This window comes from Lygodium microphyllum, chromosome 21 (assembly GCF_053477565.2).
Source record: "Lygodium microphyllum isolate KBCC chromosome 21, Lygodium_microphyllum_v1.1.10, whole genome shotgun sequence".
In the NCBI taxonomy this organism is placed as follows: Eukaryota; Viridiplantae; Streptophyta; class Polypodiopsida; order Schizaeales; family Lygodiaceae; genus Lygodium; species Lygodium microphyllum.
This window is the reverse complement of record NC_141155.1, coordinates 132563577-132579702: the sequence shown is the minus strand read 5'-3', so window position 1 is coordinate 132579702 and position 16126 is coordinate 132563577. Positions and strand designations below refer to the sequence as shown.

At 40.9% G+C, this 16126-nt stretch overlaps 1 protein-coding gene across 1 annotated transcript in view; it reads right to left on the bottom strand.

Moving 5' to 3' along the window:
* Positions 1 to 1004: 1004 nt before the first annotated feature.
* LOC148018571 (Microsomal signal peptidase 25 kDa subunit (SPC25)) overlaps positions 1005 to 16126 on the bottom strand; it is a 31883-nt gene continuing 16761 nt past the window's right edge. Inside the window, exon 5 of the mRNA XM_087661609.1 lies at positions 1005 to 1554. Coding sequence (XP_087517735.1) covers positions 1458 to 1554 — 97 coding nt within the window. The 3' untranslated portion in view covers positions 1005 to 1457. The remainder of the gene's footprint in view (positions 1555 to 16126) is intronic.

The window sequence follows — 16126 nt, the reverse complement described above, 5'->3', positions numbered from 1 at the left end:
CAAAATTACCACCCATCCATGAAAGGCCGATTTCACTAGGACACTTTTTAATTTCCTTACAATACGTTTTTTCCCCAACTACATTGTTCTCTATTTTGTGTGTTTATATTACACGATTCGATCTCTTACCATTATTTAAACCTTCGAAGTGTGAACACACCTTATACTTTGTACTTTCACTTATACACTTGAGACTTGCACCGTGAGTTGAGAGTTGTCTTCACTCTCACTCTCTCTACTATCTACTGTGTACTCTCAATTGAGAGCTGCCGTCTGCCATCTCACCCCTTTTATGGATCTGGAACTTCAAATGTCTAGCTTAATCAAGCATATGCATGTGACTGCAATTGATACCGTAGCATTATTATTTTCAACTTCTCACATTAGCCGTTCTCAACATGAAGTTGTCCTTTGCCTATAAAGTCTCTTACACATTCTCTCTATTGTCATCAACAGCTTATACCGATGATCCCATCACAAGAATTTGCACTTAATTCTAATAAAAGAACCCATTAGGCCTCTAAACACGAGGTAACCATAAGAATGTAGGCATGTAACAGAAACAAAAGGGTGTCAAATGTACACTATATTCATTGGTGCTTAGTATTACAAGAGGCATCACCATAGCCTATTAATGAAAACGCTTTCTTTTCTAAAAGTATCTCCACAGGAATTCTGAGTGTGATTTATCAATCAAAATGGCTGAAGATGTGCTAACCATTACTAATAACAGAAGATGGATCAAGTTTAAGTATATTAGGAGAAAAAGAACCCATTCTATATGTTGCATACCATGCCAACTGCACACAGAGGTCCAGATATTCTACCACACGAATCCCATCCTTCAGCTAGAAGTGTCAGATTGCAGGAGCAATTTTGAGGGGCCCTTGTGATCCAAAGAAAACAAAACTACGCCACAATTGTCACAAATATTTGTGTTGAGGCATGAGTACAAGGTTCAAATCGTTTTTCAAGTAAACATTGCAAGTGAGAATTTTCCCATTAACAGCAATAAACTTTTACATACTCATTCTACAATATTCAGTTTAACTGAATTCTGTTTGTTAGTACATAAAACAAAAACTGCTGCAGTTCCTTGAAATTCTGGGATCTGTGTAGCAGTTTTTAGTTCAAATCCTCTTCAAAGCAAGCAAAAATGTCACCAACCAAGGGTATATAAACCAGACTAAACATCATTGTTCATTTGTCTACAAAGTAAAAATTGCAGGTGTAGGCACTCATCATTCTGCTCAGATGAGTGAATTTGCTCAAAGATTGTCCATACAGGGCCTGGGCTGTTCGTGGCCCTCTTAAGATTGAATTAATCGAGGGTTAAATAATAGCAGAATGACATATGAAGGGAAACAAAAGAGTTCTCTATCTGAGGTTGTGGAATCCATACCCAATTTATTCCCCATTCACTATAATGGAAACAGCTGTAACTTCCTAAGAAAGGCCTACTTGGCTTTCCTAGATTCTTTGGAGTATTCTTCCAGTAAAACTTCCACTTCCCTACGAAATACATTCTCCACTAGATAGCCATCTGTAGTGAACCTGTCGAACACACAGATGTGAGAACATGAAGCTTTCCTCATTTCACACTTTGAATGAACATAAAAAGAGATGACAGAAAATTGTTTATGAATGACATGTAATAAAAGTAAATCTCTTTCTCCATCTCCCTTCATAGAAACAAAAGAAAAGGATTTTCAAATGACATGTCTAACAAGTAAAACTCTTTTCTCCATCTCTTTTTTACAGAAAAATGTGTCACTCTGTCTAAGAATTCAATTTCTACATTCAGCTAATCAAAACACGCAGTTGACGCAATGCTTGTTTTTCCCCAGAACCTCGAATTGGTGTGCCAATGTGATTGAGATTGTTCTTTTCTTATTCAAATTTTATAATTTAAACTTTCAAAATCATTGTTAAGCTGCCAACATACAATGCTAAGCATTGGAGCCTGCAATGCAGTATAAAAGCAAACAAAACAAATTTGATGTGGTTAAGATAAGTTTATTGAGGAAGAGAATTCTAAAGCTGCATGAGTATTAATAAGAAAAGTTCCAAGTGTTGGATCTATAGAACAGAACAAATACAGAGCTGGGTTTGTAAAAGAGAGACTTGAATTTACACAATGATAGTCAGACAAGCCTGACCTGACTGCTACCCGCATGTTGCTGTACTGCCCATCGGTCTTGAGTCTCACTAGTACAATCACTCCAACTGTTCTGCTCACCTGGATTCTTCTGCTGTCACAAATCACTATCTCCATGATGGGCTTTCCTGCTGTAGGTGGGTGTGGATCACACTCACCCATAAAACTGCTGCTGTCCCTAGGCATGGCCTCTTGCTCCACCACAAGAGAGGCAGTAAAACTTATCCACAAGCCACTATCTCCACAATGTGCTTTCCTGCTGTAGGCGGCAGGTGTGGATCACACTCTCACCCGTAAAACTGCTGCTGTCCCTAGGCATGGCCTCTTGCTCCACCACAACCGAGGCAGTAAAACTTATCCACAAGCCACACAACATCTCGAACTGGATAGCCATGACCTTCAATCAAAGTACTGAAGCACACACAGCCATGACCCACATTTGTTCTAGAGCTGCTCTCAAATCAAGACCTGCTGAAGACCTCCATAATCCACAAGCTCTGGCTTCCATGGTCTAGTGTGGAAGAAGGGATGGAACCATGGTAGCATCAAGTTGCTAACCCAGAAGACCAAGAGCATCTTGCAGCTTTGAAGGTAACTCAAGCGTGTGTGCTGCATCATTAATCTTCTCCACAACCTTGAACATCCTTCTTGTGTGGTGCAACTTTTGTGCAAAACGCTTGTCTGAACTACTTCAGTCTCTACTTCTGGATCATCAGATTGGCACACAACCCATCACAAAAGGATGCTTCCTTGTCAATTTCTCTCATGCAGCCCACCTTTCATATACCTCCTCTCTTCACAATCCGCACTCCTGATGTGCCTCTGTTTCGATCATGTTTTCAGGGCATTGTTCCCATACTCACAATTGAAGCTCCGCGGAAGATGACCACTTGATTTTCATGGGAGCATAGAAAACTGGGCATGCATTTCTTGCACCAGATATCATCACAGTCGATCATGTTTGTTGGTGCAGCTGCCAGCAGCATTCAGGTCTTTTGTGGCAGCAAGGAGCTGCATTTGCTTATTTCAGACTTGTCAAGCACAGTGCCTACCCTCACCATTGATGATTGAAGCTTCAATGGCTTGTTGTTTGTGGGACCATTGCAATCAGGTCCTATGTTTCTCATGTTAGAAGCCTTCATAGTTACTCATGTCTGCTGGTATAGCAGTATTCAGCACTTCATTTTCCGGCACTGGTCAGCCCAACTAATCTATTGATGCATAGATCAAAGCAAAGGGTAAGTAAAAGCATAATGAGGGGAAGAAGGCAAATGCCCATGAGGAGCAACAGCAGCTATGGAACAAGAACAAGGTTGAGAACAAGATTGAGAGAGCAAATTTGTGAGGAATGTGGATTCTTCCACAGCTTTCAAATTCTATTTCCTCACAAAACAAATAATGCATTGGCTTGCCTTCTGTTAGGTTATGATTCAGTAGCACACACACACTCTCTCTCTCTCTCTCTCTCTCACTCTCTCACAAAGAACAAGTGAACACGAGGAGTGTGCTGAAAGGTCACATCCACTGCGTGAAAATGAATGAAAGTACGGTCCCTAAGATACTAAGTACCACACCCACTCATGGGTGTTCACACGGAAAAAACCCCTCCAGCTAGAAGATAAAAAGTGCCTATGAGATAAGGGAGCGTTCACACCAGAATATAGGAGGAACACGACAAGTGTAACAAACCCCCCTCAAGTGAATGAAATGAATGTATATAGGGAATAGGCACATCAATCCCCAAACGGTATCAATCTGAGAGCCTTGCGAAAAGCTTCAAACCTCTCTAGAGAGAGCTTTTGTAAACACATCTACCAAGTTGTCTTGTCTAGGAACATAAACCAAGCCAATCTCCCATGCATGGAGCCTCTCTCTAACATAATGATAAAGCTTCACAACTAGATGTGGCCACTCTAGATTGCCTCTTGCTCAACCAAGAAATGCATGAATAACCAAGCACAAAACAATTGCCACTAGTAGACATCCTTGTGTCCAAACAACCAGCCCAATCACTGCCTGTAAATACACGCAAGTAAAGAGTAGTGCCTATAGAGGATAGAAAAGGCCCAATGTTTGAGTGCCTTTGAGATAACAAAAGGCACATTCAACTACTGGTCAATGTGTAGTACCAAGGCTACGCATAAAGCGTGCGAAATTGAATATTCGACCATTTATTACACAAATACAATAAACAGCCAACAGCTTGCTAATAAAAAGAAGCATCAAAAAGTTATGCATCCTCAAGTGTAAACCCGTGGTCTATCTCAACGAGAATTGTCATGAGGACATGTATTTTTAAAACCTCACTTAACATGTGGATTAATTTTTAATCACATGATTAAGTAAATGTTGCACATGTGAGGTGCAATTGGGGTTATAGTAAATTTACGAGCCCGAGACCCAAGAAAATCACGGAATGTCAAGGCAAAAGTTGCTATAAGTTATGCCGCACAAGTACTTGGTGATATCTGGTGCCAATGTTGGCCTAGGTCATTCATTTGGCCATAAGTGTCAATTGGTAACACTAGAGAAGTGGCATTTAATGATACCTAACGCCAATCTGATGGTCAAAGATAGCTTAGAGACACTCGAGAATAAAAGTTGCCTATCCAATTTAATTATTGGCCATGATTATTTTTCAGGGCACCGAAATAATTATTAGATTATTTTTTCAGTATTTAAAAACTGAAAATTAATATTTAATTATTGATAATATTGAAAAAAGCATTTGCAAAGGCTATCACTTGTCAAAAATACCCATGCAAGACTGAAAAACGTCTTTAAAGGTTGGAGAGAGGCATTTTTAGTGTATTCAGCTTACAAGAGAGAGAGAGGAGATACTGCTGGTCTGATTTGCAGCCATGAGAGGACCTTCTGAGGCAGCCAAGGACAAAGAAGACCATTCAATAACAAGTGATAGCTTCTACAAGCTGTTGAGACAAGGAAACAACAGTAAATGATTGATTTTCTTCAAATCTTTACATCTACAAGCTGTTGTAGCAGAGCAACAGCTGCATCCTACCACATCACATTCCACAAAGAAAGGTTTTGACAAATTAGATCTAATCAAAACAAGTCCTTTGCTGATATAGAACTTTAGAGCTTCAAAAGCTTCCTTCTCTAGTTTGGTCCACCAAAATACCACTACTTTCTTCAATGGTCCAACAACCATTGCAAACCATTTAATGAATCTCCTATAATAAGAGCATAACACCAAGAAACTTCGAACTTCATTAATACCAGTCAATTCTTGTCATTCTACAATAGCCTTCACTTTTTCTAGATCCATCCGAATCCCATCTTTGGATACAATATGGCCCAAGTAGTTAATCTCTTTTAAAAAAAGTTCACTCTTCTTGCTGTTCACATAAAGTTTGTGTTTGTAGAGTTCTTGAAACACTATTTTTAAGTATTGCTTATGCTCTTTTTCATCTTTTGAATGAAACAAAATATCATCAAAGAAAGTCCCTATAAACTTCCAATGTGCTCTAAGGATTCTTTCTATTATTCCATAAAAGGTTACAGGAGCATTAGTGAGACCAAATGGTAGCAAAAGAAACTTATACAAACCAAAAGTTGTTTTGAATGCTGTTTTATGAATATCTTAATAAGCAATTCTTATCTAATGGTAACTACTCTTCAAGTCAATCTGGCTAAATACTTTGGATCTATCCAAGATATCATCAATTCTTGAAATAGAAAACCCATTCCAAATTAATATTTTGTTGAGAGCCTCTGTAGTCCACACACATGCGCCAAGATTCATCTTTATTCTACACTAAGAGAACTGGAGAGCAAAAAAGTGAGAAACTGAGTCTTATTAGACCCTTCTCCAAGAGCTCATTCACTTGCTTCATAATCTCCTCTTGTTGTATTGGACTCATGCGATAGGGTGGCTTATTTGGAGGTGAGCTCCCGAGAATGAGATCAACATGATGATCTTTTGACTTCTCTGATGGTAACTCATCTTTAGTGTTTGCAAAGCAATCTTCATACTTCTTTAAAAAACTCATTCGATCCTCGTTTATATATGAGATGGACTCTTCAATTTTAGACTCTTTGTTAGAATCTTTGACAAAAAATCAAGTGCGAGGAAATAGACTTTTTCATTGCTTTACAAATTTGCACATGGGATAAGATGGGAATAGAGTTGCCTCCCACTCCCACATCAATAGATACATTTTAACCCTGAAACCAGCCTTCCTTCTTGGAATGGGTGGTGTTAACCTGATTTAAGAGTTAATTACAGCAATAAATGAATGCACATAAAATGAAATACACACTTTACCATAACATTCTTGGACAGTAGACACCTTGTTGGCCCCAAAATTGGCGCCCCTTGTGGTATTTCTTTATCTTTCATTCAATTGGAAGGAGTACAACTCGAGATTCTTCAATCTCCTCCTGCTAACCAAATGCTCTTGCTGTCATAAATGACCAGCAAACCTTTTGGGTCATTTGCCCCTCGATTCACCCAAGACTTCTTCTCCAATTTGACCCTTGGCTGGCCAAATGCTGCCCCAAATCAATTCGAGATGGACTGGCTCCTGAAATCCCTTGATAGTCTTCAATTATCAACGGCTGATTTCAATCCCTTGAGCCTTCAATCTCTGGCACGGAACCCAAGGTGGCTAGTAAACCCTAATTTCTACTGTAAATTAGGGTTTACTGCAAAAATTACAGATCAGCCCACCAGAAATGGCTGAGGTCTCCTCCAAATGGCTAAGAATTGCTGAGAATGGCTGAGCATAGGCTGAAGGAGATGAGAGAATGCTGTAGAGAGAGAAAATTCTAAGATTTGTCGCAAAGAACTGATCAAAATCAGTTGCTACCCTACTGTACCAGCCCCAAACGGATGCATCAACAACAATAGGAGCATCAGAGACTGTGATCTTCAGGAGAAAGTGCATCAGCAGCAATTGTCAGCTTCCCAAGGTCAAGAATATGCAATCTCCATCACCAAAATGGTCTCCAATGACTGGGAAATAGCCCCAAAAGCTGGCAGCAAGAGTCCAACACCTCTTTCCAACAGCTCCAAAATGAAAAAACGAGATTTCCCTCTCCCTTCAGCCCTATTTAGCCTTTTTCCCACTTGCACGGGAAAGTTTTGCCAAGTGGCAGCTTTCTTAATCCATTTTCAACAATTTCCAATCATTTAATTAATTTTCAGAATTAATTAATTTTGAAAATTAATTCAACCCTTAATCCATGCCCAAAAATTGACCTTGCCCATCCAAAATTTAGTTGGCTAGGCCATTTGCAACCCAAAGTGGTCCCATGCGACCCTTGGACATGCATTAATCCATTAATTAATGCCTCATCCCTAGTGTCACCACTGACACTTAATGGCCAATTAATGGTCCTAGGGGCAAACTGACACCAAAATTCACCTAAAATCTAACAAGTGTAACTTGTTACAACTTTTGCCTTTGACACCCATCTTTTTCACAGGGTCCTCCGGCCTTCAACTGTGAAAAAGTAGCTTACATCCCACATGTGCATCTTTTAATTGCACATTTGATTAATCCTTTAATCAAATGTCAATTAAACATAAGCAAAGCATCAAATTTTCACGTCCTCGTAACAAACCCCATAAGAGAATCTAAACTTATTTTGATTCCAATCGATGGCTGAATCTATTCTTCTATGCCAAGGTATTCCTAATATAACATCACAATGACCAAGATCTCCCATGACAAAACTCTCATGATCTACATTATCTCCTATCTCAATTCGTAGTTTTCAAAGAATGGGAGTAACTTTAGATTGCATTCCTCGAAAAGTAGCACCTGAGAATTCTAGTGTTCCAAACCTCTTCTTTGGTAGATATAGAGCTTTGACAATCCGAGGATGGATATATGGACATGTAGTCCCCGTATAAAAATGAATGAGAACAAGTTGATTAGCAATCTTATCCCAAGCCATAAAAAGCATTCTTTTCTCTGACGGAGTTTCATCTTGTTGCAGGGATTTCTTAGGTACAGCATTTGCCTGAGGCATCTTTTGGGGCTAAAGAAAGGAGTTGGTTTTTCTTCTTTGCCTTATTAGGATAATGACCAACCATGTGTCCTTTTTCTCCACAAGAAAAACATCGTCCTTCTTTTGTATATTCTACTAATTACTCATACTTCTTTTTGGATAGCAAAGGTGATGTACCTCCATCCTTAAGCTTTGATTCTTGTTTATGTCACTTCTTTTGGTCAAACATATTGATATTCTTCCTTTGTGGTTCTTCTTTTGAAGCTTTACCAAGCATCCATGGCATATGCACCTTCAACTTCATCTTGGGCTGCTTCCAATGTATCAGGCTTTGTCATTTTGATAGCTCACCATATCGTCAAATGTAATCCATGGATAAACTTTTTCATCTCCATATTGAAAGGAACTTCGTTAAGAGATGTAAATTTAAAAGAAACAATTGTAAACATGTTGAAATATGTTTCAACATTGTCTCCATGGCTTTGGTTCAGCTCATTCCATTCTTGCTACACATAGGTTTCAAAAGATGAAGGCAGATACTTCTTGTTGAACATCTCCTTAAACTCTCTCCAAGACTTGGATTCCATTACCTCTTAAACAGCTTTGAGACACCAATTCAAAGCGACATCCTTCACATATATTTTAACCATTCTAATTTTTTATTTTTCTATATAATCCTCACCACCAAAAGCAACATTAAACTGTCTAATAAAAGACACAGCCTTTTGAATCTCTCTTACTATAGAAACCGTCAAACATGATGCTCCTCTCCAAGCTTGAAGTCTCTTTTAGCATCATTTTTCTTTGCCAAAGCCATCTATTGGGAATAAAGGCCCTCGTGCCTTTAAATGTACTCAGGTGTGAACACACCCTTAGCACTTGTACTTACATATATATATCTATCTAAAAACCTAAAGTAGTACACTCGTCATTGTATCCAAAAATGGCCGGTTGGGACACATGAGCCAAACAGGAATGAAAGTGCTTTCTCATTTGGGTTACTTGCCTTGTCTTTGTTATGCTGATTTTCAGCATTATGTCATTATATTTATGATAAACATGCATAGACGTCTCTCAAAAAGTCTCTTTCTTTGAAATCTTCTTCTTAGTACATCCAGACTCAATGGTGACCATGATCGTATTGTCTCAACCCTTGCAAGGTCCATGCGAATGCAATCAGTCAAATACAATATGCTCCAAAAAGTGAATTTCATGCAAAAAGAATTCACTTTTCTTGTCATTGATAACCAACCTATGCTTACACGGTTCATTAAACACAATGTCTAAGTGTCTTCTATACTCTGTCTCATTCCTTGAGTAGACAATCATATCGTCAAAGATGGTGCCCACAAATCTTCTATGTGGCCTGAAGATGCGATCCATCATCCGATTAAAAGTGACAAGAGCATCGGTAAGCCCAAAAGGCATGACAAGAAACTCATGTAGCCCAAAAGATGTTCTAAAAGCTGTCTTGGACACATCCTCCGATCTAATGCATATCTAATGACACCCACTTTTTAAATCTATACAGTCGAATATGGCTACCCCTTGCAATTTATCCATAACATCATTGATTTGAGGAATCGGAAAGCAATTCTTTATTATAATCTTGTTCAGAGTACCATAATCAATGCACATATGCCATGAACCATCCTTTTTCTACACCAAAAGCAATGGAGAAAAAAAGGGAGATGAGTTGGACTGATTCAACCCTTTTTCTAACAGGTCATTCACTTGATTCATAATCTCCTCCTATTGGACTGCACTGACTTTGTAGGGTGGTTTATTAGGTAAGCTACTTCCAGGGATAAGATCTATGCCATGATCTTCTGACCTTTCAAGTAATAGCTGCCCTAAAAGTGATTGAGAGAAGCAATTAGCATACATTTTCAGAAATGACATGCGATCCTTCTCTAACTTAGACATGTTCCCAACATTCTCACCATTCTCACTATCATCTTTATCCTTAGTAAAAACCAAGAACACTAAAAGATGATTTTTCATTACTTAAGAAATGGCAGCTACAAATACAACAAGGATAGATTCATCTTTCAACTTTACATCAAGTGTGAGTGTTTTTCCCTTATGCTGAATAGTGATCTTTTTTGCACAAGAATCAATCATTGCATGCATACGGTGACACCATGGCATACCAAGCAATACATCACACCCCTCAAGTGGAGCAATGAAGAACTCTTCGTTGTCCACATATCCCTATATATGTAATCGAAGCTTTCCAATGAGTGGTGTGACAAGCTTTGCAAGGCCTTTGCATGCCATTCCAACTTCCCCATGGGTCCCATCTCATCCTCTTCTTCTTATTACATTGCTCCCAATTCTTACATTCTTTACCATCCAAGTTATTCCAAGCTGTCATGATGTCCACCTCAAAGGTACTTGTCAACCAATTCAATGCAAACATTTGCTTGAATTGTACCCACGTTGACAGTGCAACCTTGCATCAAAAGAATGGACCACCACTACAATGCATTCTCTTTCAAGAAAGTGGTTGCATAATGCATCTGCGCCCCTGAATGCTTATCGGGCTCAAGGAATGAGTGTTGTTCATAGAAATGCTCCATTTGGTGTTGGTTTTGCCATAAATAAACTTGACACCCAAAGGGGCAGCAAAAGACTATGATGAGGGTGGAAGAGCAATGAAGTTTGAGTCCTTCAGTGGTGCACAAGAGCGGCCTGTTCAAGGGGGGATTTCACCGAGTCCTCTAGTATTTTAAGAGTTAATCGTAGAAGTGTGGGTTATACCCCAATGTAGCCTGACGGTCCATCCTTTGCCAATTTAGCAAAGAGATTTGCTACTGCCCTCATCCAATTCTTGAACTGGTCATCAAATTCCTCTTCACTTTGCTAGTCATCAATCTCATTATGCCTTGAAGGCCTTACATCTTGCCCAACAGCAACATTTTCAACTTGCTCTCCATGGTTTGAGCCTTATCCAAGGTAAAGCATTGCATTTCCTTCATTCCCATATGAATGCTCAAACTTCATACTGAGAGGCATCATCATTGCTTGATTCATCTCACTGTATGAAGATATACTGCTGTAATTTATTAGTTGAGAGAAAAAATCAGCACTTGCACAAAGCTTTGGCTTGCAATCAGGAGCCTCAAGCCCACCAAATCAAAGGTTTGAGTGGTATCCCACGGGAACCATGAAACCAGCCTTCCTTTTTGGAGTGGGTGGTAATTCCTTGATTAAGCACTATGAGGGAGTACCTCTTGTAGCTCCCTCACCCACGGTGTTGGCGTCATGTCGCAGCGCGTTGATAGCTCCACCCACCCACCGTGACAAAGTCCCTTGCTGTGCTCCGGCTACCTTGTACATATCTTTTTGCCATGAATATGATGTGATGCCCCCAAGATGGGCCCTTGTGCAATCTCGAGTGCGTATTATGTGTCGTGTCGCATTCCATGACGTGTTGGGGTGCCCCGTGATGTGTTGAGGGGTCAAAATGCCAAAGTTGGGGGAAGGGTCTGGCGCTGCCCTGAGGCCTAGACGGGGTCCCAAGCGGGTATCCAAGGGCCGGACCATCACATTTGATATCAAAGCCGCCTTCGCAGGTGGCGTGTGCAAACCCCCGTGTTGGGAAGCCTGGGCTGAGGCATGTTGAGAAAGCTTTGAGGAGGACCTTGCCAAAAGTCAAGAATTGATGCTGCGGAGGATTTTTTTTTTTTTTTTTTAAGCCTTTTAGATGATTTTTATGAACTAGAGTATGATCTGCAAGGTTTGGTGGAAAAGTTGAGGTATGGAAAAAACAGGGAAAGTGCCCCACCCCAAATTCGATTTGAGCTGGAAAAGAAAATAAGGGTGATTGAAGAGAGGCAAGATGAGTTAAAGATGAAGTTGAAGGGTGTGAATGAAGAGATTGAGGAGTGGAGAGAGAAGACGACGAGAAAGGGAGACTGGGATGCTTTGTTAAAAGTCAATTGAAAAGAAAAATTGCTTTGGATTTTGATGCGTCGGTTGCTACTGGTGGGATGCCGAGGTTAAAGAAAGAAGTTGAGGTGGGAAAGGGAAGTAGGAGTGATGTGGTTGGAGAGAAAGGAGTGGAGAAGAAAAAAAGTGATAGTGAGATGAAGAAATCTAGTCTTGTTGATGCGTCGCTGCGGCGGCCCGTGCCCTCAAAGTGTAAAGAGCCGAGTTCGAGCTCCGAAGCTAAAGATGGAGATGATGATGGGAGTGAGGATGAGGATAAGGGAGAAAGGGAACGGGCAATGAAGGCCCAATTTGTGTCTAATGAAAATTATGCAGAAAGGGTTGAAGCAGCATGGTGTGGCGTTGGATGCCAAGGCTAAGGGTGTGGTAAAAAAGAGCATCGATAGTGGGAAGGAGAAGGATGCAATGCAGGTTATGGCAAAGGCACCGGCCCTTGTTTGAAAAAGACTTGTGTTGATGAGAAGGGTGTGGTGAAGAAGCAAGATGCCGATCTGGTGATGAGAAGAAATGTGGTGGAGGAGAGAAAGTTAAAGAAGAAAGTTTTGTTTGAGGTTGTTGATAAGAAGAAGTGTGTTGTGGATAGGGTGGTAGTTGTGGAGATGGATGAAGCCAAAGAGGCTAAGTCCAAATCATGTGTTTCTAGTGTGTTGCGGGGTAATGTGCTCCATGTTTTGGAAAAGGTAGAAGGGGAAGTGAAGGGAGAGAAGAAAGATGGCTCGTCCGGCCCAGCGAGCATAAGCGAACTGGGACCACATGTCTTTCCTTGTGACCATGTAAAGTTGAAAAAGTATGATGAGTTGAAGTCTTGTGTTGAGGTTGAGGTGAAAAGTGGTGTGCGAAAGGCTGAGATGAAAAAGATGATGAAGAAGGAAGTGTTGCATGTTGAAGTGGAAGCAAAACGTGTTGAGTTGAGGTGTGCTGGAGTGGAAGAGGTGAAGGCTCGTTCAGCCCAACGAGCATAAATGAACTGGAGCCTTGTATTTTACCATGTGTGGATGTTAAGGTGAAGTTTGATTGTCACAAGACTGTGACAACTATTACCTTTTTTGTTGATTTCTTTATTACATACTTTATTTGGTTTTTCTTTTTGGAAGGATCCCTCTTGAAATCTAAACGCCTGAGTTGCATGGCCAGTATGTGAAACCGACAGGAATGTCTAGTGAGTCAAGATTGGACAGTTAAGGTCCAGTACAAGTTTGGAAGAGACTGATGGCACTGTAGATTGACAAGCCTGGAAGAGACTTGTGAACGTGTATACGGACAAGTGTGTTGAAGAACTAGCCTGGAAGAGACTAGTTCAAAGTGAAGATGGACAAATCTTCAAGAGATTAGTCCATGTGGGATCATCAATGGAAATTCACTTTCAGTTGAGCTACATTACAAATTTGGATGTAGCATAGTCTGCAAAGATGGTTAGAAGACTAGTGGGGATGCAAAGGAAGCAACTCCTAAAATTTAGGGAGTTACTATTTTTGGACCCCAGAATCTGTTCGCGTCATTATCTTTGTTTTTGCATGAGGATTAATCCTCTGGTCTGTGCCGAGGTTAAATTTTGCACCGACCATGGAGAATTTTAGACCGGAAGGCTAGAACGGGAAACACCTTGCAGTGCTGCCATTTGGCACAGATTTGTGCACTTACCTCTTTAAAGAGGAGCTGGCGTGCAGTTTTTGGGCTGGAGGGGCTCATTTATGAAAGGGGAGAATGGATTGTTGCAGATGGAGGGCTGTTGAGAGCTTGCCTACCTTGTTTATGATGCACAGAGGGTTGAGCTAGCTCCCTACTCTCTCTCTCTCTTTCCTTAACAGTTATGGATATGCCTCAGTTGAGGGCCTTTCTTCTGATTCATGTACAGTTGTGTGGGAATATGTTGTTTTTGCATGAGGCAAGAGCCTCCTTTCTCCAGAAACAGGAGCAGTTGTTTGCTGCCCACAAGCAAGAACAGGTGAGGGTGGTAACCTCACCAAGCAAGTGTTTGAAACAGCACTAAATCAATACTATTTCTCGACTGTTCAAAGGTTATTTCAGAGCCCAATTGATGTCAGAATCAAGGGGCACTTGGCACAGATGATATAGAACAGAACAGGGAACAATATGAGCTGAAAACAGGTTTCAAAACAGGTCTGAACCAGTATCCACAGCATGTCAACTTGATTTGGGTCAGTAATTGTATTGTTATGCTGCCAAATTTCACCCAGAATAGGTGAAAGACAGCCCATTGTACTTTCTCTTTTTTTTTTTTAAATAAAGAAATACCACAAGGGGCGCCTAACTTAGGGGCCAACAGGGTGTCTGTATGGCAACAGGAGCATTCTAGCTTCCTGTATTTCTTCTTGATTCTGTGTCTTTAAGTTCAAGTAAAGTGGGCGACTGTGAATTGGGTGAAAGCATTTATATATTTTAGTTGTACACTACCGCCCTTTCCAGTGAACAGGTCGGTTACATGGTTCCATTGCTGGGATCGAATCACTTTTTCCCTAAAGAGTGAGCCAGGGTTTGTTTGGGTGTAAGACACAAAATTGTGCATTATGGCTGATAGAAAGGAAGACACCAGAGAGGAAGCGTCTTCATCACAGAAGATCCCTGTTGTTCATGAGGTGGGAGAGTCTTCTAGACCTCCACAGTTCGTTACTCCTCCTGTTATGGTTGAGCCACAAGTTCTTACGGCTTCTTCTATGGATGAAGACATTTTCAAGACTCAGTTAGTTGCTGCTGTGAGTATGTTTACTCAAGTGATGCAGAATCCAAGGTTTTTGGCATTTTTGCAGCCCTCCCTTCCTTTACAGCAAGTTGGGCAACCTGCAAAGGTTTCGGATCCAGTAGAGGTCCAGGATAAGGGTAAGCATGCTGCAGATTCAGTGGAAACACCAAGGCAGCTTGCGGAGTCAATGGAGACTCCAAAATTGGTTCCCACTGTCCAGGAACAGGTGGCGGAAACACTAGTTACACAGGCATTGCTAGTTCAGCCTGCCACTTTACAGCAGTCAAATGTTGGTTTAAATGGACAGGAAAACAGTTTTCATGCTTTACCACAGGTTTTCCCACCGACCTCTGTACATCCTGCGTACTTTGGAGGTGGATCTGTATTTCAGAGTATGGCTGGTTATGCGCCTGGAAACCAGATTTATGTACCAGGAACAGTGTTTGGGGGTGCACAGGGTTTTATGCCAAACCCCATGTATGGCAATATAGGCATGCAGCCTGGATTTCAGAGTGTTCAGGGCAGTTTTGGCATGCCACAAGGCACTTTTGGTATGGCTGGTTATCAAAATCAGCAAGCAAGTATTGTGTCTACAAGCCCTGTAGTCAGTGGTCCGCCAACTCCTATGCCACCAGTTAGTGTTTCTATGTTACAGGCATATCCTACGGATCCTTTGATGGCTCATGAGAAGCCAAAGCCATACAAGGAAGGTGGTGCAGCCATGCGGTTTGACATCTTTCGAGGATTTGAAGATAGGACTAAGGCTCTCTCTTTCTTACAGCAGTTTGATGCCGCATTTGCAGGAGGGAACTTTACAGAGCCTTCTAAGGTTCGGAAAGTTGCTATCTTTCTCAAGGACAATGCTAGTCAGTGGTGGAGTACACTGTTGATGCAAGAACAGGCTCCTGCCACTTGGACTTACTTCAAGCAAGTATTTGCTTCTGCTTGGTTGACCAATGAATTTGAGATCGATGTTATGTCAGCTTGGCACAATTTGGATGCATCTAAATGCAAGGATCTGGAAGACTATGACAAGGAGTTTTGGGAGGCCTTACTTCCAGTCACTTCTTACAGGGTTGTGCCATTGACCGAGCAGATAGAGAAATATTGCTGCGGGCTGCCCAAGGAACTCCGGAATTATTGTACAAAGACAAAGGTTACCACTTTGACTCAGTTAATTGAGAATACTACCACAGGAAATGCATTATTGTTGGGACAGTCAAGTGGTTTTGGGGGCAGCATTAAACAGGACAAATCTGAAAAATTTTCAGCAAAGAAGCCATTTGGTAAACAGGTTTCTCAGATTTCTCAAAGCACAGGTAAACCTTGGTAGT